The following is a 24,658-nucleotide window of genomic DNA, read 5'->3' as shown; positions in this document are numbered from 1 at the left end:
TAGAAAATATGCGTGGTTTTTCCACCGTTGATTTCTCATATTATGATAAACCTGAATGTGACTAAAGTATAGCAGTATAGTATAGCTTCTGTAATTTTATTATATTTATAAATGACTTCACTTCATAGGGGCATCTGACTTCATTTACATAACACAATAAAAGCATCTTTACCAGCACAATCAAATAGAAAACAATCATGTTTATTAAAAGACAATGTAAAACATACACTGAATGGAGTATAGAAACTTTGAACGTGAAACACGAGGAAAACCACTTTGTGAGCAGATCTCTGAATAATCTCTCTCACAGAATAACACACCTACATTAGAGAGTGTTGAAGAAAGAGTGAGATTTTGTAGATCGACCTGTAGGGGGCAATCCAATGCAATTCAACTTGGTTTAGAAGAAGTAGCAAAGAAGAACCTGTGCATGTGTAATCCACCTGTGATGTTATCAGGTGTCTTCCTGCTGCGAAATCACCTGATCTGTCTCTTGAAAGTTATTACATTTTGGCAAACAGAATGGAAATATGAAAAATATGTTTTTGAAGAGGAAAGAACTTTTTGAAACGTTGGGAAGCTGAATCCGTACAAGTTGGACCTTTGGAAAAGAAGATGGCTAACATGGTAGGAATAGTCACACCATTTTGATGGTCAAAAATATTACAGAGGCAGACAAGCATTGTTGAGCATTGTATAGGCAAACATACAGTCTACTGAGGAATTTATTAAGTTCAGTTAATGTTTTGGGGTGAATTAGTGGAAGTGCTTAAAGATTTCAACCCGAAACCCAGTGAAATTGTTCAGCAGTTTAAATTCAATTCAGAAGATAGAAAAATCAGAGTAATTATTCCCAGTGTTGTAGATCAGAAAGATTTGGCCTGAAGTTATGTGTGGTGGCCCAAGTTAGATCAGTTTGTTGAAAGGTTGGTTAAAACATGTTGTATGTTCATAGAAATGTTTCGGCTGTAGCCTCATTGTATACTTGGATCTCTCCAGAAAGACCATGGCAAAGACGGCATGTGTAATATGCAGGACCATTCATGGGAAAATGTTCTTTGTCTTGATTGATGGACATTCAAAATGAATCCAATGAACTCCGCCACAGGACATTTAAACTTATACATAGAATTAAACATTAAATCACTAATTCATTCTTTTACATTGCACTGCACTACATCATACAGACAACACCCATATGTTGCAACTTACTCTTAAAATTACTCTCAGGTTTGGCAGTATTTCTATCGCTTACAGCTTCTCTTATAGACTTCTTTCCTTCCTTGACCTCAGCGGCTGCACTCTCCATCTCCTCGAGGCGTGTTTTGCCCCAGATTGTCTTCCTGGTGTATTACCTTGGCATGATGGCTTTTCTACAATGTTTATTGCATTAAAAAATAAAACATATGTAATGCAATATTACATTAAAATCTTTAAGACTAAATTTACCTTGTGCCTCATGTCTCACTTTACCCCACTGGCACATTTGAGAAAAAACAGATCTCTCTTAGTAATTCTCTTCACATGGTTTTATATGTTAATAGTTCATCAACATGATGAACTATGATATACGTTTTTTTCTACCAGAATCAATTTGCTCTGGCACAACAGTTAAGTTAACAGCAGGAAAATTTACTTTTACAAAAATATTTTTCTGAAAAAGCATGCTCATCACAGCACCATGAGCTCCTCTCCTTCATGGCCGAGGGGAAATGGCATGGGCTTGAAAACATAATGGTCACATGACCACAAACGTGTTCCGTTGACTAGATACAGGGGGTGTCTCACATTACCCGATATCTCACATTACCCCGTTCTCCCCCAAACATTACTCAATGTGTGTGATAGTGTGTTTGTGTTAGAGTGTGTGTGTGTGTGAGAGAGAGAGAGAGAGAGAGAGAGAGTGTTTGTGAGTGTATATAAACGTTGCTGCCCAAAGCAGGTGAACTGGAAGAACAGGTTAAATGAAAACAACACTCACATGTAGTTTGACAAGGAAGTTGGCTGTAACAGCAGGAGAATTCTGTCACGTAAGTACATTTATATATATATAACAACTAGATATGTGTCGTTTGGATTATAAATTCATGGTTATTGTTATTTATGGTTTTGCAGTTGTTTTTGAGAGTGTTTTTCGTTTGACACTGTCTTGGCAAATGCGGAGGCCGTTGTTGTTCTTGTTACGACGCAGTGGAAAACAAACCGGGATATATACCGTATAAGAGACTGAACAAAATACAACAATAAAGAGTTATTGGGGACATGTTCCTACATGCAAATAATTTTACCTGCTGTTCCAAGCAGTTGCGGCGACAGATTCGTCAAATGCTATTTTATTTTCCACAGAACACAATGTACAGATCAGCAGCGACTCGCCTGAGAATGTGATGTGCGACACTAGAGGGAGATGTTCACAATAAACAAGACATCAATGATCACAAAACTCAGTCATAGTCATTCTCGTGTGTGTCAAATAAACAGATGTGGGATTAAATCTGAACATTTATTATTTTGTTTTGATTTATCTCATTCTAATAAATCAAAGTATAACCAACAGTTATCAGAAATGCAACTATAATAATGCTTTGGTGATTTTAGGGATGTTTATCTCTAGTCATATTCTCAATATTCATTCATATTTTACTGTCAACGTATAACAGTGAAGATCTGATGACATTAAAACAAAACGAGAAGCACACATAATCCTACGTCTGATGGAAGTTTTTTTATTAAATTAATTCATACTAAATAGTTTGTAAAAAAAAAGCTTAATTTTACAAACATTTAACTCAATGTTGTGAGTTTGTGTGTGTGTGTGAGAGAGAGAGAGAGAGAGAGAGTTTGTGTGTGTGTGTTTGTGAGTGTGTGTAGTAAATAAAAGTGTGTTTCTGAAATATGTGTGTGAGTTCTAAAGCCTTGATTCTGACTAAAGCAGGTGAACCGGAAGAACAGGTTAAATGAAAGCAACACAGGTAGTTTTACAAGGAAGTTGGCTGTAGCGGGAGAATTCTTTCACGTAAGTACATTTATATATATAACAACTAGAAATGTGTAATTTGGATTATAAATTCATGGTTATTGTTATTTATGGTTTTGCAGCTGTTTTTGAGTGTATTTTTCGATTGACACTGTCTTGGCAAATGCGAAGGTTGTTGTTGTTACGAAGCTGTGGAAAACAAACCTGGATATATGCCGTTTAAGAGACTGAACAAAATCTCACAAATAAATGGTTTATAAACTGGTGACATGCGCCTACACACAAATAATTTTACCTGGCGTTCCAGCAGATGCGGCGACAGATTCGTCATATGCTATTTTCCACAGAACACAAATTAACAAAAATGTCTTCCACACTATTTGTGAATGTTAGTATCATTATTATCCGTCTTGAGAGCCACTCCCTCTTTATTTTGAGACTTTTGTTTCAATGTAAACTGATAATGATGCTATAAATAAATTTGCTTTTTTTGTTTCGTTGTACAATACAAATTTCTTTGTATGAGTTCATAATCATCTCATTATCTATAGGACTTGCTAGTGTCATCTTTTACTTTTTGAGCTACAGGAACATTAAATAAAGTATAGCGTTTACAGTATTGTATGAATCATCCTATAAATATTGAATAGTTAAATGCCTATGACATGTACTTTAATGAGCCACCTTGAAAAAGATAATATGCCAGTGTCAAATGACATGAATAACTCCGCTTATTGTAATTTTGGGTAAATGCCTTCTTTAGAAAAAAATTCAAATCAACGTATATTTATACTTGGTTTATCTAAAATTTTATCAGAAATAAATGGAGATGGTTGTGAGGAGAAAATTAGGCACATTAACTTAACTTAATGCAATACATGTTAAGAGATGTGTAGTTAACCCTGACCCTATATTTATCATTCCTCAGATTTATTATTGTATAACAGCCAACAAAAAAGTCTGTTCTGAGAAATAAATCATAAGGCTTGAACGTGTACATGTCAACTTATTCTACTAACATGTAGGTGTAACGTTACTTATAGTCAACAGAATGACTAAAGGCAATCATCAAAACAATATGGAGCTGCCATTGAGTGATGTTGGGTGGTAAATGTGTTTGCAGGAGTACTTTTACTTGCTTTAATGGAGGACAAGTAAAGCAGTACTGCCTCAAAATGAGTGTCCACAAAGAAAGAGAGAAGAAGAGAACACCAGGAACAGATTCTCCAGCGCCCAGCTGTGTGTCGATGAAGAGTAACCAATCTATAACTCAGCCCCCTGGAGTCAGTGATGGAGCATCTGACTTATGGTGAGTCACTTCATACAAGCAACTGACTTTAAATAACTTAACCAAGGCGAGGCAAGTTTATTTATAGCACATTTCATACACTATGGCAATTCAAAGTGCTTTACATAGAAAGGAATTACAATAATCACACTTTGGCAATTCATAGTACTTTGGATAATAGACCCAAAATAAAAGCAAAGGAAATTAAAACAGGTATAAAAGGAATTAAAAGGGATAAATGATGCAGTTATAAAATTAATTAGTGTAAAATGAATTCAAGTATTAAAAAGAAGATGCACAGAATTAACTTCTCATCTACCAAAACACCGGTGTATCTTATTTTGCTTGTAGTTTTACTCTTACACTGTGTCTGTGGTGTTTATTCGGCACGAGTCGATACAGTCAGCACCCCACAGAACCTCGAGTTTAATTGAGACTTCATTCAAACTTATTACTCCACCACAGACCCAGATCATCAGCAATGTTTCATCTTTCAATTTTCCCAATTAAGTGTTTTTTGTTTCTCTCAATTCTCAATGCCATTTGAGTTCAGTTTAGAATCAAAAGGAAGAATACAGTGCAGTCGGTCGGACGTAGAGTGGATACAGTTATAAAACAAATTAAAGGAGATAAGCTGGCAAAACACCGGTGTATCATATTGTTATATGCTGCTTGTTATACTGTGAAATTATCCCATGTATGATTTTTTTTCTTTTTTGTATATGCTGTTTATAACTAGGAGTCTAAGAACAGCATCACCAGAACCCAGCAGTGTGTTTATGAAGAGTGAGAGATCCATTACTCGACCCCCTCATTTGAGTAATCGATCAGTGACTTCTGTTCCTCGGCAGCACAATGCAGAAGCAGTCCTGCTGGAGGAGACTGCAAACTTACAGAAACCAGTGAATGATGAACTACAGAGAGTCAAAGACCGGCTCAAAACCAGCATGATAGACAAGTATGAGAGATTATTTGAGGGAAACAAACTTCAAGAGAATGAAACCCTCCTGAACAGGATCTACACACAGCTCTACATCATAGAGGGAGAGAGAGGAGTGAATGAAGAACATGAGGTTTTACAGATGGAGAAAACAGCCAGAACACAAGACACTTCGATCCACTGCAATGACATCTTTAAAGCCTCTCCTGAACCAGGACGCCAGGAGAAAGACCAAATCAAGACTGTTCTTACTAAAGGCATCGCTGGGATCGGAAAAACCGTCTCTGTGCAGAAGTTCATTCTGGACTGGGCCGAGGGAAAAGACCATCACAATATAGATTTCATGTTTCTGCTTCCATTTCGAGAGCTGAACTTGATCCGAGATCATCAGTACAGTCTTCACACACTTCTGCTGGTCCTTCATCCTGAACTTCAAGATCTGGACCCAAAGATGTATGAGGAGTGTAAAGTTGTGTTCATCTTTGATGGTCTGGATGAAAGCAGAATCACACTGATGTTTTCAGACGCTCAGGAAGTTTCTGATGTGACTGAGACTTCATCAGTGGGTGTGTTGATGTCAAACCTCATTAAAGGAGATCTGCTTCCCTCGGCTCTCATCTGGATCACCTCCAGACCAGCAGCAGCCAATCAGATCCCCTCCAAATACATCAACCGTCTGACAGAGATTCAGGGATTCAATGAGACTCAGAAGGAGGAATATTTCAGGAAGAGAATCAGTGACGAGCATCAAGCCAGCAGAATCATCTCTCACATCAGAAGAGCAAGAAGCCTCCACATCATGTGCCACATACCCGTCTTCTGCTGGATCTCCTCCACTGTGCTTCAGAAGCTCCTGGAAGAAGATCTGAGTGCAGAAATCCCTCAAACTCTGACTGAAATGTACATCCACTTCCTGCTGATTCAGATCAACATGAGGAATCAGAAGTATGAAGAGAGAGATCCAGAGAAACTCCTGCAGTCCAACAGAGAAGTGATTGTGAAACTTGCTGAAGTGGCTTTCCATCAGCTGATGAAGGGAAATGTGATGTTCTATGAGGAGGACCTGATTGAGAGCGGCATAGACGTCACTGACGCCTCAGTGTATTCTGGGATTTGCACTGAGATCTTTAAGGAGGAATCTGTGATTCATCAGAGGAAAGTCTATAGCTTCATTCATCTGAGCGTCCAGGAGTTTCTCGCTGCTTTCTATGTTTTTTTCTGCTATGGAAGCACCTTGGATACCCTCAAGTTGTTTGATTCAATGCATAATCTGCTTAGAGGAGCAGTAGATAAAGCCCTTGAGAGTGAGAATGGCCATCTGGATCTGTTCCTGCGGTTCCTGCTGGGCGTCTCACTGGAGTCCAATCAGAGACTCTTACAGGATCTACTGACACACACAGAGAACAGCTCAGAGAGCATCAGGAGAACCACACAGTACATTAAAGAGAAGATAAAAGATGGACATGGACTCTCCACTGAAAGATCCATCAATCTGTTCCTCTGTCTGCTGGAAGTGAAAGATCAGACTCTGTCCAGAGAGATTCAGGAGTTTGTGAAATCAGACAAACACTCAGAGAAGAAACTCTCTCCTGCTCACTGCTCAACAATCGCCTACATGCTTCAGATGTCAGAGGAGGTGCTGGATGAGCTGGACCTCAAAAAATACAACACATCAGATGAGGGGAAAAGAAGACTGATACCAGCTGTGATCAACTGCAGGAAAGCTCTGTAAGTGTTTTTACTCATAAACTTATGACCTTTTTAAATTACTTGAAGGAAGTACACTTTCACTATTATAGATTTTGCACTTACAAATTTTTTTTACTCTCTTTCAGTCTTGCTGGCTGTAACCTCACTGCTCTGAGCTGTGAAATTGTGTCCTCAACTCTAAAATCCACAAACTCTTTCCTGAGAGAGCTAGATCTGAGTAACAATGACCTGCAGGATTCAGGAGTGAAGCTGCTCTCTGATGGACTGATGAGTCCAAACTGTCAGCTGGAGATACTCAGGTGTGTAGTAATAACACTTAGCCATGAGTAGGCCTAATCTCTGATAAGAGGCCATAGACTATGGGTGGAATGTATGTTTTCAATTAGCAGATTACATTAAATAGCTTTGATAAGAGAAGCAGCTCACCTCACCGTTGCCCTAGTGGCATGGCATTGATTCGGCCACAGGTAAACATAGACATATAGATTTAAATCGACCATTGATGTAAAACAAATGTTCCACTGTCTCCTTTACTAATATGTAAAAGTCACTTTAGAGCTAACAGTGTTCTAACAACCTAACCATTTCATTTATTTAAGTATGTGTGACCGTTTGCTGAATTAGTTTCCATCATTTTGACCGATTAAAAAAACAAGGTGACTGGTCTACTATGTTTCTCTTTGTTACAAACATTCCCACTGTAAATGAGAACAGGGAGAAGTATTGAAGAAAATGTGAGAGATGATTTAAAGACAGAAATTGGAGATTCCAGGTGAATAACTCAGAAAATGTGATCTGATTGAATGAATAGCTACTGTTTTCCTCATTAAAACAAATGTGGAAATGTGAGAAATATAGCAGATACAGTACACTTACAAGTTACTATAAACATTACAGCATTGATTTTGCTTAAACTTGAAAATTGTGTAATTTAATCATCCTCATGTTGTTTCAAGCATATGATATTTACTGTCTTCTGTGCTTTGCACAATAACTAAGCTCTTGTCAAGGACAAAAGATGACAAAAACAAGAATAGAATTCAGATCCCCTCTCTCTGTAGGTTGTCCGGCTGTATGGTGACAGAGGAAGGCTGTGGTTATGTGTCTTCAGCTCTGAGTTCAAACCCCTCACACCTGAGAGAGCTGGATCTGAGCTACAATCACCCTGGAGAATCAGGAGTCAAGCTGCTCTCCGACAAACTGAAGGATCCAAACTATAAACTGCAGATACTCAAGTATGTTAAGGAATTGATACACACATGTGAAGCTTCTTTAGAATGATAGGACAACACTAAGTGTTTAATGTACTAACGAGTCATTTTGTCTGTATGTTTTAGTCTGGATTATGGAAGGCCCCTCTGTATCAAACCAGGTCTACGCAAATGTAAGTTCTTCCTCTTACACACTCTTGCAGATGAACTGTCTCGGTTACGTACAGTATGTAACCCTCGTTCCCTGAGTAGGGGTTGCCCTAGAAAGCCTATTGACTTTGAGTATTACAAAACAAGCCAATAGCAAAGAAATGCCATTGGTCTGCGGAATTTGCATAGCGTATGTCCGCCTTACCTCGTGGGTATAAAAGGAGAACAATTGGCTCGTTTTGTAATACTCAAAGTCGATAGGCTTTCTTAGTGAAACCCCATTCATCTTCATCTGACGGAACTCAGAGTAACAACGAGTATCTGTCATCTTGTGTTCAGATGCCTGTGATCTCACACTGGATCCAAACACCGCAAACACTCATCTCATCCTCTCTGAGGGGAACAGAAGGATCACATATGTGAAAGAGTGTCAGCCGTACCCTGATCATCCAGAGAGATTCGCTGATAATCCTCAGGTTCTGTGTGGAGAGAGTCTGACTGGACGCTGTTACTGGGAGGTTGAATGGGGCCTTGGGGACAATGAACGGGGCTCATGGGCTCGTATAGCAGTGGCTTATAAAGGAATCAGCAGGACTGGAGGGACTGTCTGTAAGTTTGGATACAATGACAAATCATGGTGTCTTTTCTGCAATAGTAAAGGATTTACTGTCTGGCACAGTAATGTAAGCAATAATATATCAACCCATGAACCAACATCTAAAAGAGTTGGAGTGTATCTGGACATGTCGGCTGGCACTCTTTCCTTCTACAGCGTCTCTGATACACACACACTCACACACTTACACACGTTCAACGGCACATTCACTGAACCCCTCTATGCTGGATTTAAGGTTTTTGAGTCTGAACTGTGTCTGTCAGATTTAACAACAGAGAGACAATTGACAACGCTTCTACCTCCATTATAATCTTGGTCAAATGGCTATAAATGGGAAAGTTTGGTAAAATTTGTGAAAATCAATATATACAGTAGATAATGAAAATATACTATTTAACTACAAATTTAGCAAATGTTACATGGAGAAAAACATGTTGTAAAACATTCATGTGTAAAAGCACCAAACAGTCAATGCGCTTAAAATACTTAAAGGGATACTCCACTTTTTTTGGAAATAGGCTCATTTTACCACTCCCCCAGAGTTAAACAGTTGGGTTTTACCGTTTTCGAATCCATTCAGCTGATTTTCTGATATTTAGAAGAATATCAGTAACCAGACAGTTTCTGGTCTCATTGACTTCCATAGTATATTTTTTTCCTACTATGGAAGTCAATAAGACCAGAAACGGTCTGGTTACTGATATTCTTCTAAAATGAGCCTATTTCCAAAAAAAGTGGAGTATCCCTTTTGACTCTGGTTATCAAAGAATGAGTCATCAAAAATACAAAATCTGACTCGCATTTCACTTTGTGAAGTTTCTCTGAATAGAGTCTCAGTCGAGGTCAGATGGTGGTTCTTGTTCTGGATTCACTTGTTGACAGTGTTGGGGAAAGTTACTTTTAAAAGTACACGCAACACCTCTGCTATTACAATTTTTCTCAACACTAGGGACGAGAGCTGCCAGTCAATAAGTTGAAAAACAAAGTAACATTTTTGAAAAAGTAACTAAGATATTTTGTTGTAAAAGTAATGCTTTGCTGTACTAGTTACTTTTAAAAGTAATCTGATAATATACTCAAGTTACCTGTACTGTTTGTTGATTCTCAGAAACACAAGAGTGCAGTTTTTACTGTCCTGGTTATAAAACGCAACCGAAACTGTGAAACTGAATCTCATCAAACCTTTTAATTTATTGTAATCCAGGTTCTTGTGGTTAGTCATCACTTCCTGACTATATTCATGAAATTTATACATTGTAGTTTTAGATGTGCAGTTTGTTTCATTTTATGTTCCTGTTCTTTTTATTTGTATGTTTTATCGATCCTTTGCCTTCTATTCTCTTCTTCCTTTATTTCCCCCTTCTTTTCTCCTTCTTTTCTTCCCAAATCGTATAGTAGAGTAGTACACCTGATGGTGATTGCTAGAGTGTATAAAGCAGAATATAATGTTGCTTCTCTTGGTATCTGATGATGGCCTTGACAATGGCTGGAACATCACGTTTTTTAATAAATAAAGTAGGATTTTTTTAAGAGTTAGTGTTGCACATCTTTCCTATTTACCTTCATTTTAGATTTTTGGTTACACCTCCTCTTTTGTTGATAGTGCATCTCTTTTTAATGTTTTCTTCGTATACCCTTTTCTTTGTATTGAAATGTGGCACTGTATACTCTTTTGGTCTATTCTCAGAATAAAAAGTTTTAAATCTCACTATATGGTGTTTATTTACTGTAAATTGCTCTGTAAGAAAGGCTTAAATCTGACTAGGACTGGAACTTTCTGTGTTTAACTAGCTTTCGTCTACTGACAGTCAGAAAGAAAGCAAACTATACCTTATAAGACACGAAAATATTGCAACATACAGTTAAGACAAACCTCTTGAAATGTCTAGAAATGTCTAGAACAAGTTACAAGTTCAGAGTTATAAAAGCGTAACAGGAGGGCGGTGGAACCACATTATCATCAGAACTGGTTTGTGGAATGCGAATGTCAAAGAAATAAACCAGTTCCTCCTAGATGCAGTTTTTTTACTGTAAAGGTTCGGCCTGTTTTTTTCCATACATTTTCTTATAAGAAAGTTGAGTGTGTACCTAATGAAATAATCAGTCTGAAACAATGCAGTCATTGATTTAATAACTGATTAGAATGCAGGTTAATTAATTTGTTCATCGTATGAATAAATAACTGATGACAATATGAATGTTAATGTTAGAGATGAGCAGTCATAACTGTTTTAACAAACAAAAGCATTTATATTTACTCGATTGGGATTAGGCGATATGATGATCATTTAGCGCCACCTTCTGGACAGAGGCCGATCAGACACATGGATTATAATTAGAGATTACAATATCTGATTAATCATGAAGAAAATTACATTTTGAAATTGTATCTCACAAACTGTTGGAACATTTAACATTGTTTCTTTTAATGTAAAAATTTTTCTAATCAAAAATCATGTCTAATTAATTGCAATCGTGAAGCTTATATTATAAGCTTATAGCGTGTTTACACTTGTCTTTTTAGTGTGTGTGTGTGGACAACATCCGGATACAAGTCGCATGTTAATGCCGAGTGTAAACGCAGCCTCTTCTGGGTTTCTCTTGTCTTTCTGATTGTTTGATGGATTTGCCCCACCTGTCTCTTGTTTCCTTCCTTTAGTGTATTCATGGCCCTCAGGTTGTGTCCTCAGTTCTCCGTTCTCGTGTGTGCGTAGTGCGTATTATTCTCTGGTATTATCTTGCATCTCGTGTGTGTTAGTTATTTTGGTTTATTGATATTTATAGAAGACTGCAGGATTTAGATCCAGCCTGAGTTCTCTCATTGCTGCAGTCACCGTGACAACAAACATTCTGTCTGATTTTATTATGTGTTTATTATTTCTATTGTTTCTAGTGTATAACGTGTTAGTGCCTGTAGTGGTGATTGTCATTTCTCTTTTGGATAACTTGAGGTAAGTCTACTCATGGCTCTGTGGTTGATCTATATTGATACACATATTCTATTTAAGTGGACGAGGCATATGCAAATGTTTGTCAACATGCAAAATAAAATCATCCAGTCGACCACTGAAGCACCGGAGGAATTTAAAGAGATTTGCATGAGAGCAATGCAACCCTCCCCATGCAAATGACAAATGAGGACACTGGGATTATGGTCATCCTTGCCTTGACCTGTAGACCGCCACTATCTGTTTATCTTCTTCTTCTTTTCACATTTCACTTGATTTTTGCTGTGTTTTTTTTTCCTTTCAAATTACTGGTACAGGTGAAACTCGAAAAATTTGAATATTGTGCAAAAGTTATAATAGGCTATTTTATATAGACCCATTACATGCAAAGTGAGATATTTCAAGCTTTTATTTGTTATAATTTTGATGATTATGTCTTACACAGCTTGTGAAAACTTTTCACAATATTCTAATTTTGAATTTGGGGTTTTTATAAGCTATAAATTATAATCATCAAAATGATAATAAAATTAAGGCTTGAAATATCTCACTTTTATATAATATATTAGTGTATTACTGAAATGAGCTTTTGCTGGATATTCTAATTTTGTGAGTTTCACCTATAGATTTGATTGATTTTATAGATTTTATTGTTTTTATCCTTGTCCGAAAACAGATTATCGATCTTTGACAATTAGATCTACAAAACGTTTTAATTATTACATGTTTCAAATATGATGAATGGAAACAGTTTATTTATTGTGTGTAATGTGACTTCCCCACAGTTTCAGCATGGAGACAGCCGTGCCGATGAAGAGCTGAAGATGAAACATGAGACATGAATCATGATGATGCGTCAAAAATCTCAAAGAGGCAAGTGTCAGAATATTTTTATTTTGCACAAAATTATCAAACTGGAAAAAGTATGAAAATATGTATTTCAATGGTAGGCCTATGGATATTTTGATTTCACAAAATGCTGCACAAGAAAGTAGACAGAATTTATCCATCAACAACACATTTTGAGATTCAATTCACATTATTTTGTAAAGCGTTTTACACAGCTACACATCGCTTCAAAGTCCACATTAGAGCTGTTGTATGGAAAATCACAGTTAGCTAAAAATGTATTAATATAAACAATTTAATAATTTAAGGCAGTAATGAGTTAATTGAAGTAATGAATACTTGTTTGTTAACAAATAAAATGTAGCATGTAATGGGAGATTGTGATTGTCTAAAACGGACTTGCATTACAGAATTCATTCATGTCCAAGTCCACTGTGATGAGCTAAATATATGATAGAGAGAGAGAGAGAGAGAGAGAGAGAGAGAGAGAGAGAGAGAGAGAGAGAGAGAGAGGATGAAGCAGGGCGTTCGCGTTCTCTGTCAAAGCGTTCGCGTTATGTTCGCCTGGTCACGCCTGCCGCATCCAGCACTAACGGGAATAGCATTTCTCGACCCGACACGCTTCCACATTAGAGTCAATCGTTAGGGTTCCGTCAGTGATTTGATCGAAACACCGAGGCCTATGCTTTTTCCCCGTATGTTTCTATTGTACATGCAGCAGAAGAATCCATGACAGCCGCATCTTCCATTGATCTGTTGATATCTGGGATCTTCTGCTGTCCTTTACTACGAGCTCAACATCTGGACACGATCGCAGCCTCTTCTCTTTTATATTTCACCGAGAATCCTGTTTTTATGAAGACATTTTCTTTTTAACACGGTGAATGTAGATGTGAACGCAGCCTTTTTATTCATAAGCCAAACAGTGTTTTTTTTTTTAGTCGTCGTGTTTTCGTGATTTAGATTCAGCCATCGTCCCGCGCAGGCCGTGGTTTTAGTCACGGATCTACACGATTGCTTTCTGCGCTAAATGTCGCGGATGTTGTTGATTATTGGTGTTATTTATCGCGGATTTAAACCGTTTTTTAAATCCGCGTGGATGGGGAGCGGCGCCAGGCGCGAATTTGCGTCCGCAGCAAACGACGCGTTTATTATTGCCTGATCTCAATTTCTCCTTTTTATTATAATGATCATTTTTGGTTTTCGATGAGAATCGACTGTCTACCAGACAAGGATCACCTTCGGGGAGCGGCACCAAGGCGGGATTTTAGACGTATAACCTACAACATATTTGTTTTACCTCAGATAGATTCCTCATCGTTAATATGTTTTTTTTTATGTTTAATTCTTAATGAAAATCACCTGTCCACCTGAAGAGGATCACCCTCAGCTCATCGTCTCATTGCAATACCCTTGACGATCAACAGTTCATCGCGTAAAAGCGACATGCCTCGAAATACGCGCGATTAAAGCGTTTCAGCGTCGAGTCGAAGAATTTCTGCTGTGCTCATAATGAGTTACACACCAAAACCTTTCTCTTCTTCACTCATGGATGCTTTTGATGCTGTATGGTAATTTGTCTTATCGACAGCGTCAAGAGACTGTATTCATATTGGATTATAGCCTATCATTCCCCGTGTGTATTATTCTTCCTGCGTGTTTATGACTGAGGACACTCTCTAAGGTGGATTTGAAATATCATGTTTTTGGTCCATTATCGTCTGGAAGATGGCAGCTGATTAAATTTTAATCTTGATGCATTCTGGCGACACGGGAGGAGAAGAGGAGAAGCGAGTGAATCGGGGAGGAGAGGAGAGAGGAGAGGATGTAGGGTGGATACGGAACACCAGAAGGTACGAATGAATGAACGAACGAACGAACGACTGTCAATGTGTGTGTGTGGGTGTTCAGTTAAATCCCAAACACACACATTTCCATACACACCACTGTCTAGCTTGATATTCCAAATCTCACGTCACTTCATTCATACACATTTATGTTAGAGGATATATTATAATTGTTTTTCCATTGTATTTTAGAATTTGAATGTGTGTGTGTGTGTGTGTGTGTGTGTGGTTCACATCTACAAGTCACTTCACTATCATAATTCTGGTGTCTTTCTAATGCATTAGTGTATGTGTGGGTGTGTGACACACACAAATATATAAACTGAATTAACTGACTACTAGAAACTTACCCCCCCCCCCCCATACAAATTTTATTAGCAAAAATACATTCATATTTAGCATCTGAGGACAAACCTATCCCTAAAATATAGTATACACACACACACTGTACACACACACACACACACACACACACACACACACACGTAAAAACACATCACTGCATACACATCACAGTATGCACACACATAAGCACACATTCTCCAGACCTATATATCATAGCTACACACATGCATGCACGCACGCGTTGTGGTCATTTTTCATTGGATGTAAATTGAGTTACAGGCCAAAGGCGCGCTGAACGCTGCGGATCGTGAGTGGTGTGTAAATGTGCTGGCGCCAGTGTCTGCTGGTGCATTCTGACAGACCTCCATCTCTCCCCACCCAACATCTCCTCCATCTCACACACACCCCCCCCCCCCACACACACACCCTCTGCATCTTAGCAAAGCATTTGAGTGTGTGTGTGTGTGTGTGTGTGTGATTAAGGGCCAAAATATCATTGCTATAAGTGAGCTAAATCTCCCTTTGTTTGTCTTCAATTGGAAAATGGTTAAAAAAAATAATCTAAATATTGTTTCATAAATATGCTGTTGTATTCTGGAAATATAAAATGTTTTCTTTTAGGGTTTCTGTTAGTCATATAAAGTCTATGGTATAGCCATAATGTCCATAATGTCTATGGTACTGTATGGCCATTTTAGATACAATCGAAGCAAAAATGATTCAGACACCAGATACAATTTTTTATTTTTTTTATTTTTTTTTGCTAGTGTGTGCTGGACACTATAGTTCATTTATGAAAGTGAGGAGAGCAAAATAAAGTAAAAAAAGAAATACAGTGATCACCTGTAAAATGTATACCTTTTTACACACACACTGAACAACATGAAGCATTGCTTGGTCACTGGTTGAGCTAAACTGGTATTATCTAATTGTGTAGTTATTCAAATATCCACTGATCTGAGAACTGAGTTCTGCTCATATTTATCACCATTTTCTAAACTATAGAAAATAAACTGATAATGTGGGAAATGTTGAAGGTGTCTGAATTATGTTGGTTTGACTGTATAAGTGTGTGTGTTCAGACTGAGGTACTAAATCTGATGAAACTTGGACACCAGGGTGTGAAAATATTATGCTAATGCTAAAAAAGTAGATGTTTAATCTTGGTTTTAGTATTCATTTGTCCTCGGTTATGTAAGTAAACGTGTTTGTGCTTAATAGACCGATATATTGAAGAGAGTGTGTTTATAAAGACACATAATGATCTTGTGAAGATCTACGGATGGTTGAGCGAGCAAAGACTCGAAACACAAACACATGCAAAAACACTGGCTACTAGTCAAAGCAAGCGGATGAAGAGCAGAAAATGTTCTCATGTCACTTCTCTTGTTTGTTTATTGGTAAAAGAAAAATGTGAAACGCTGTGTAAAATGAGCTCATAACTCGTAAATAGATGAATACATTGACACTGACCCCTGCGCTGGTGGTCATTCGTTCATCCTCTAATGTTTGTGGTCTTATTTATTACACTAAATACATAGGTATTATTTATGTATCCTTCTCGTTTTGCTTTCTCAGCAGTTTTGGTGTTCTTGTTTGTAGAAATACTTCTTTTCCTAGTGTGTCACGCAGAAGTCATTTGTAAGCCTTCCTTGAAGCGTAATAAGGGTCAATTTTTTAAAATTTTAATTTAGGCACCATATGAACGCTGAATAAATAAGCTTTCCATTGATGTGTGGTTTGTTAGGATATGACAATATTTGCCTGAGAGTCTGAGACACAACTATATGATAATCTGGAATCTGAGGGTGCAAAAAAATGTAAACATGGAGAAAACTCATTTAAAGTTTGTGCAGTGTTAACGATTGAAATATGTTTTTTTATATATTTATTGTAGGAAATTTACAAAATATCTTTATGAAACATGTAGATCTTTACTTAATATCCTAATGATCTTTGGCATAAAGGAAAAATCCCTCATTTTGACCCATACAGTGAGTGTATTGTTGGCCATTGCCACAGATTCACCTGTGCAACTCGTGACTGGGTTAGTGATCCAGAGTCACACATTTGCCGTTTGGTTTGGTGTTGCACTATTGTGTATGTGTGTGTTGACCTCTCAATCTGTCTTCTTGGACTAAGTCTGTCTGCCTAATGTCTTTAATGTAACTCAGTCACTCTAGACAGCAATTTATTCCTGCATTATGCAACCGAATTAAAAACAGTGAGGAGTTGAGATGGGAGACTCATTATGAATGTCACCAATAGTTTTTGACGAAAGCCTTGGAATAACACAGTTTGTTTTTCTACTTTCAGCAAAGGCCTTTAGATCAAAATAATTTTTAATTATGAGAAATACATTCAATCAAGTATCAAGTCAAGTAACTTTTATTTATATAGCGCTTTTTACAACACAGATTGTATCAAAGCATCTTCACAGTGATAACATGGAAATAAAACATAAAACAAGTTTGTTTCTAGAAGAAAATTGCATCATCGTCCACCTGAAGTAAGGCAGATAAATAATATAGTTGAATATTAAGTGCCCCCAATTAAGCAAGCCAAAAGCCAGTGAAGGAACCGAAACTCCATCAGGGCAGAATGGAGAAAAAACCTTGGCAGAACCCAGGCTCAGTTGCTCAGTTGTCCTCTGGCCAACGAGTGAACAGTGTGTGATTATGTTTCAGGCAACATTACAGAAGTCAGATTGGATCAGAACATAAACAATATTATCCAGTTGTCTCTGGTTGGGGGTCGGAGTCATCACACCGGTATGGGGCCGAGTTTGTAGAGGTGTCCATGAGGCCTTCACAGGGCTGATGAGGCTGGCACTGCAGGGATGCGTTGTGGACGTGTCTAGGCTCAGGTCCACCGTCTGATCTGGATATGGCCCGGATCCGGCTGACTTCAGTAAACCTCTGAATAAATGGAAAGACTAACATTAGCGTAGATGCCGTTCTTCTTATGATGTACCCAGAGTACTCCCCCAGTTGTACCCAGAGTACTCCCCCAGTTGTACCCAGAGTACTCCCCCCATTGTACCCAGAGTACTCCCCCCATTGTACCAGAGTACTCCCCCGTTGTACCCAGAGTACTCCCCCGTTGTAGCCAGAGTACTCCCCCGTTGTAGCCAGAGTACTCCCCCGTTGTAGCCAGAGTACTTCCCCGTTGTACCCAGAGTACTCCCCCGTTGTACCCAGAGTACTCCCCCGTTGTACCCAGAGTACTCCCCCGTTGTACCCAGAGTACTCCCCCGTTGTACCCAGAGTACTCCCCCGTTGTACCCAGTGTACTTCCCCGTTGTACCCAGTGTACTTCCCCGTTGTACCCAGAGTACTCCCCCGTTGTACCCAGAGTACTCCCCCGTTGTACCCAGAGTACTCCCCCGTTGTACCCAGAGTACTCCCCCGTTGTACCCAGTGTACTTCCCCGTTGTACCCAGTGTACTTCTTCGTTGTACCCAGAGTACTCCCCCGTTGTACCCAGAGTACTCCCCCGTTGTACCCAGAGTACTCCCCCGTTGTACCCAGTGTACTTCCCCGTTGTACCCAGTGTACTTCCCCGTTGTACCCAGTGTACTTCCCCGTTGTACCCAGTGTACTTCCCCGTTGTACCCAGTGTACTTCCCCGTTGTACCCAGTGTACTTCCCCGTTGTACCCAGAGTACTCCCCCGTTGTACCCAGTGTACTTCCCCGTTGTACCCAGAGTACTCCCCCGTTGTACCCAGTGTACTTCCCCGTTGTACCCAGTGTACTTCCCCGTTGTACCCAGTGTACTTCCCCGTTGTACCCAGTGTACTTCCCCGTTGTACCCAGTGTACTTCCCCGTTGTACCCAGAGTACTCCCCCGTTGTACCCAGTGTACTTCCCCGTTGTACCCAGTGTACTTCCCCGTTGTACCCAGAGTACTCCCCCGTTGTACCCAGAGTACTCCCCCGTTGTACCCAGACTACTCCCCCGTTGTACCCAGTGTACTTCCCCGTTGTACCCAGAGTACTCCCCCGTTGTACCCAGAGTACTCCCCCGTTGTACCCAGAGTACTCCCCCGTTGTACCCAGACTACTCCCCCGTTGTACCCAGTGTACTTCCCCGTTGTACCCAGAGTACTCCCCCGTTGTACCCAGAGTACTTTCCCGTTGTACCCAGTGTACTTCCCCGTTGTACCCAGAGTACTCCCCCGTTGTACCCAGAGTACTTCCCCGTTGTACCCAGTGTACTTCCCCGTTGTACCCAGAGTACTCCCCCGTTGTACCCAGAGTACTCCCCCGTTGTACCCAGAGTACTCCCCCGTTGTACCCAGAGTACTTCCCCGTTGTACCCAGTGTACTTCCCCGTTGTACCCAGAGTACTCCCCCGTTGTACCCAGAGTACTCCCCCGTTGTACCCAGAGTACTCCCCCGTTGTACCCAGAGTACTCCCCCGTTGTAGCCAGAGTACTCCCCCGTTGTACCCAGAGTACTTCCCCGTTGTACCCAGAGTACTTCCCCGTTGTACCCAGAGTACTCCCCCGTTGTACAGAAAGTACTCCCCCGTTGTACCCAGAGTACTCCCCCGTTGTACCCAGAGTACTCCCCCGTTGTACCCAGTGTACTTCCCCGTTGTACCCAGAGTACTTCCCCGTTGTACCCAGAGTACTCCCCCGTTGTACAGAAAGTACTCCACCGTTGTACCCAGAGTACTCCCCCGTTGTACCCAGAGTACTCCCCATTGTACAGAGTACTCCCCCGTTGTACCCAGAATACTCCCCCATTGTACCCAGAGTACCCCCCCATTGTACAGAGAGTACCCCCCCATTGTACCCAGAGTACCCCCCCATTGTACCCAGAGTACTCCCCCGTTGTTGTAAGAGTATAGAGGTGATGAGAAGGGGTGAAGGAGGGATGCTGTTAAACTGTCAATGAACGGAGGTAAGTTGACGTCATCAATCGCTCGGTTTTCACAAAGCAATCGATTCCTAAAACTTCTCACTGAATATCCTGATTCACTTTGAAATACGTCACATGGTAAATGGATGGTAAATGGACTGCATTTATATAGCGCTTTCACAGACCTAATGGCCACCAAAGCTCTTTACATATTGCCTCACATTCACCCATTCACACACTCATTCATACACCGACGGCGGTGTCAGCCATGCAAGGCGCCATCAAGCTCGTCGGGAGCAGCTGGGGTTAGGTGTCTTGCTCATGGACACCTCGACACTTGGTCAGGTGGAACCGAGGATTGAACCACCAACAATCCACATAAACCACTGAGCCACTGCCGCCCCACATTTCGGAAGTAAATTGGTTGCGAACGCAGTTTCCTGTTGACTTTTAGATAGACTGCAGTGTTATATCTGTTTCCCCAGTCGTGTGTGTGTGTGTGCAGCCCTGATGAGAGTGGTGTGTTTGTTTATGTCTCTAACAGAGGAGTTTTCTCAGCATGAGAGTGAATTATAGCAATTACTCTACCCTGATTATCACACACACACACACACAAACACACACACACGCTCTCTAATGCTTGGGAATCTCTTCAGATGAAGCGCTCTGGTGTGTTTGATTCTCAGCGCTCCAGCAGCGAACGCTTGACACACTCAGGTTTTGATCACAATGCTTCAGACACACACACACACACACACACACACACACACACACACACAGATGAGTCTTTCACAACATGCTTTCAGTGTGTGTGTGAGAGTGTGGCGTCTCTGTTATCCGTGATGGTGCAGCACAGCCGGACTTTAATTAGAGTTTGACTTTTAATTACACCTGAATGGAAATTCATCTTTAATAGTTACATAACGTCTTATGCGTTTAAAGAATGTGTTCATACACAATCATTTTCAATTTTACTGATGTTGATTTAATTAAACCTTCTTGAAATATATGATCTGCTGGTGGATAAACCCTGAACACAGAAGATATGATTGTAATGTTTATTTATGATTTTGAATTATTCATTCAAATTAATTTCTGACATCAAAAATGCATGTATACGATTTTAATTAGTGACCGATTCAGATTCCCCAGTATATGATTTATAATATCTGGTTAATGCATGATACATTTATTGCACATCTCATTTGCGATCATTAAACTGTAATTAATGTCACATTATCAGGGCTGCTGTTTAACGACCCATTTCAGTGACCTCTAATTTCAATAATAATGAATTGTTTGTAATAATTGATAATGTGTTTTTCTCTTGTGAGTGTGTGTGGTTTGTATGTAGCCAACTTAGTTTAGTCAGTATCATGTGTCTGATTTCCATAAGGCTGTGGATCTAAATGTGTGTCTTCATTCATTTGTTTAAAATCAGTCAATGTGAACCTCAGTGAGTGTGTGTGTGTAAGCAGTCTCACTCGAACCAGTGTGTAAGGTTTACACACACAGCTCTCACTGGCCTACGTACGTTACACTACTTTCTTATCCATATTTTAATGACAAAATTGTACTCAAAAGTGTGTTATATATATGTCCAAACTTCTACGAGTGTGACCGATCATAGTGTGTGTGTGTGTGTGTGTGTGAATGAGATGCTGCATGGGAGAACCAGATGCTGTACGAGATCGAATCCAGAATCCATTGTGTTTGTAAATCAGAAAAGTTAGCATTATTAGTGTAACTTCACTGATTTGCTCAGATTCAGACAGACATCGATCACAGGCCTCGTATTATACGCCACTTACTGGATGAAGAACTGCACATGTAATATTGATCTGAGTCTCAATGATTTTATTATGTGAGAAGAAAGAGTGTGTGGTGCGAGAGCATGAAACCAGAACGGTCAAGTGTACTATAAAGTACAACTACATACGACTAATCAATACAGCATTTAGAGTGTTTGTCACGTTAACATGAACCCAAGAACACATGCTAAGTATACTTGCAGCCTGACTCAAGTGTGTTACTGATTGTGCCATTTAGGAACAACTCATTTTGTACTAAGTATAGTTTAGTTGTAATTAAATTGTAAAGTATAGTATAAAGTTTACGGTAACACTTTACAATACGTGTGTGCTAATAAACATAAATTCATGCTTAACTAACGCACAGATAATACTGAATTAATGTGTAACTAATGATTATTTAGGCTATTCATTAATGATTACCACATTAGGAACTAATTAAGAGTCTGTAAGGTTAATGTATTAGTTCATACATGAATTGTTATCAATTAAATATGTAATTGTGGATTAATTCCACATTAACTCATTTTTTAACTAATAGTGTTAATGAATATCTTAATCACCAGAATGAGCCAAAGCCTTGTATTTCAACTTCCAGATAATATGACAGGTACACTAATATGCATTAATACATGATTAATTACTTCATTGTTAGTGCAAATTCATGTGCAAATTACTACAATTACTAAATGACTAGTTAATAATGATGTGCCCCATCAAGTAAAGTCATAACATAATGATACCTTTGCAAATCATTAGCCAATAATGAATTAAAGCAGACAACTGGAAGTTGAAGTGCATAGCTTTGACTAATTGTGGTAATTAACACATTAATTTACACTATTAGTTAATAAAATATGTTATTAAGGAATTAATAAACAATGACACATTGAATTAATAACAATTCATGTATTACTTAATCTATTAATAATATAGACTTTATTAGTTGCTGATGCAGTAATCATCAATTAATGGTTTAGTTCTTCATGAGTTATATATTAACTCATGATTATCTGTGCATTAGTTAAGTATGAATTAATGCATGTTAGTGCACCCGTATTGTAAAGTGTTACCGCTTGATTAGTATGATATTAAAATGTGCTTTATTTGTGTTAAACATACATTATAAATTCATCACAAGTGAACATAACTTTGAAACATACAATCAATATACCATGCTTATTGTTGTATACTATAATGTATTTAGAAAGTTTGGTAACACTTTATAATAATTGCACGCTATTAATCATTAGTTAAGCATGAGTAAACAGTTAATACATCATTTATAAAACATTAATAGACATTAATATGCAGTTTAAAAATATAGCTATACATGCTTTTTTCTTGATTTATAAGCATATCTATAATGCGTTTAATGATTGTATCTTCATACTTTGTTAATGATCAATTAATAATTTCTAAATGAAGTATAACATTATTTGCAAACCAGTTGTTTAAGAGTTGTCATTCATTCATAAGACCACTTAGAAAGTGTAAGTAAATGTAGTAAATACAGGTAGTTATAAAGCATTTAGTAGTGGTCAGTTAACTATTTTTGTGAGCTCATCTAAAGTGAGGACTATTTGTGCTTTGTAAAGCATTTATAAAGGCGATTTAAAGACTTGTCAATCTTCTAAACAGTAAAATGTAACAAACACAACGCAGTGATACAGAACATAGAAATATTTAACAGCCTTTAAAAATGCTTTACAAGGCATGACTAGTCCTCACTTTAGATTAGGTCACAAAAATAGTTAACTGACCACTACTAAATGCTTTATAACTACCCAAATTAATCCTTAATTACAGCATTAATACATGTTAATAAAGCATTTATTAACACATTAAGTAACCATCACTATATGTCTGAATAATAAGATGTATGAATGTACATTTAAATAGTTTATTAATCATTTACTTACTCGCTCTAAGTAATCGGAACCACGGACAACTCTTAAATAACTGGTTTATAAAAAAATGCAATTCTTCATTTAGAAATGATAAATTGATCATTAATAAAGGATGAAAATACAATTATTAAACAAATTATAGATATGCTTTTAAATCAAGAAGAAAGCATTTATAGCTGTATTTATGAACTGCTTATTAATGTCTATTAATGCTTTATGAATGATGAAGTAATGGTTTACTCATGCTTAACTAATGATTATTAGCGTGTAGTTATTATAAAGTGTTACCGAAAGTTTTCTTTCTAAAGTGCAAATAAATGTCGTTTTAAAAAAATAAACTGTATTTTGACTTCAAGTCTATTTTTTTGAAATATATATTTTTTATAACTAAAGCTCAGTGATTTTAAAGTACGTTTAAAGTAAAAATAGGTAAGATGCTACTTAAGATAGTACGTATATTTGCAATGTCCTATTGAGAAAGGGAATATATTTCAAACACAATAAAGTATATTTTTGTCACTAGGGCATGATGGCGTTGTTCTTGTAGGCCGAGATGAAGCCTGGGGCTTGAGTTTAGCTGTTGTCCAAGCATGAGCTGTTCCTGGGGGAAACGCTGCTGATGGATCGTCTGATAACCGTCTCGCGGGAGTGTTTCTGTCGCACCATCAGTGGAGACGGAGCCCGCGGGGGTTCACAGCTCTGGTTACCGACAAAAAGAAATGAGACATAGATCATAGCAGGGGAAAAAGACATCCAGCGAGAGAGAAACACAAATGAGAGTAACGGCACAGCCCTCATTGCAGCGTTGCCATGGCGACAGCGAGACGGCCACACCGATCGATAGATGCGTGTGTGTGTGTGTCTGAAGAGATCTTGCATTTCTGGTCCTTAAATGTGTTTTTCCAGTCGTAATGAACACAGTCCCACTGTACTAAAGCACTGAATCAGGTTTCAGGCCCGTCGTTCACTTCTCAGCTCAGCTTTAGTTATTTTAGACCAGGAATATCTCATTTCCTCAGTTTCTTCTCGTGCGTAAAATCGCTGTGAGGTTCAGTGTCATGTCTTAAGCGTCTAAAAATATGCAGGTTGTTTACGCTTTTTATACGTAATATTGCATTTTGGATGCTTTTTTCTGTGATTACTGGCTGGGTTTGCAAAAGTTTATTCAATAAATTACATATCAAAAGGAAC

General features: G+C 38.6%; 2 protein-coding genes across 12 annotated transcripts in view; both read left to right on the top strand.

Annotated features, from left to right (window-relative positions):
• Positions 1 to 437: 437 nt before the first annotated feature.
• On the top strand, positions 438 to 9,490 carry LOC148978420 (protein NLRC3-like). 5 transcript variants are annotated; one of them, XM_039683964.2, is made up of 8 exons: positions 438 to 627; positions 2,933 to 3,016; positions 4,101 to 4,286; positions 5,005 to 6,933; positions 7,041 to 7,214; positions 7,977 to 8,150; positions 8,253 to 8,299; positions 8,616 to 9,490. In XM_039683964.2, exons 3-8 carry the CDS (start codon positions 4,153 to 4,155, stop codon positions 9,200 to 9,202), a joined length of 3,045 nt encoding a protein of 1,014 aa, XP_039539898.2. In that variant the 5' UTR covers positions 438 to 627; positions 2,933 to 3,016; positions 4,101 to 4,152; the 3' UTR covers positions 9,203 to 9,490. The 5 variants fall into 5 exon arrangements, with proteins under 5 accessions (XP_039539898.2, XP_039539873.2, XP_039539882.2 ...); XM_039683939.2 differs by having other exon boundaries at positions 438 to 2,030; positions 2,936 to 3,016; XM_039683948.2 differs by having other exon boundaries at positions 438 to 2,030.
• Positions 9,491 to 13,177: 3,687 nt separating this feature from the next.
• The window catches only part of adgrl1b (adhesion G protein-coupled receptor L1b), a 36,367-nt gene continuing 24,886 nt past the window's right edge, over positions 13,178 to 24,658 (top strand). For 4 of the 7 annotated variants that reach the window (XM_089132673.1, XM_039683874.2, XM_089132674.1 and 1 more), the window contains exon 1: positions 13,178 to 14,542. The gene's annotated coding sequence lies outside the window, so the exon portion shown is untranslated. The remainder of the gene's footprint in view (positions 14,543 to 24,658) is intronic. The other 3 variants (XM_089132675.1, XM_039683882.2, XM_039683891.2) reach the window with 1 other exon arrangement.

Source organism: Pimephales promelas, chromosome 6 (assembly GCF_988280905.1).
Source record: "Pimephales promelas chromosome 6, fPimPro1.hap1.1, whole genome shotgun sequence".
Taxonomy (NCBI): Eukaryota; Metazoa; Chordata; class Actinopteri; order Cypriniformes; family Leuciscidae; genus Pimephales; species Pimephales promelas.
Note: the sequence above shows the minus strand (reverse complement) of the source record. Positions and strands in the feature narration are given on the sequence as shown.

What these genes read in the sequence shown, in the direction of transcription:
- LOC148978420 (XM_089132682.1), top strand. Translation starts at nt 4,153, where the DNA reads ATGAGTGTCCACAAAGAAAGAGAGAAGAAGAGAACACCAGGAACAGAT. An exon ending in TATAAACTGCAGATACTCAA is followed by an intron (nt 8,151 to 8,252) that starts GTATGTTAAGGA and finishes TGTATGTTTTAG; the next exon opens with TCTGGATTATGGAAGGCCCC. An exon ending in CAAACCAGGTCTACGCAAAT is followed by an intron (nt 8,300 to 8,615) that starts GTAAGTTCTTCC and finishes TCTTGTGTTCAG; the next exon opens with ATGCCTGTGATCTCACACTG.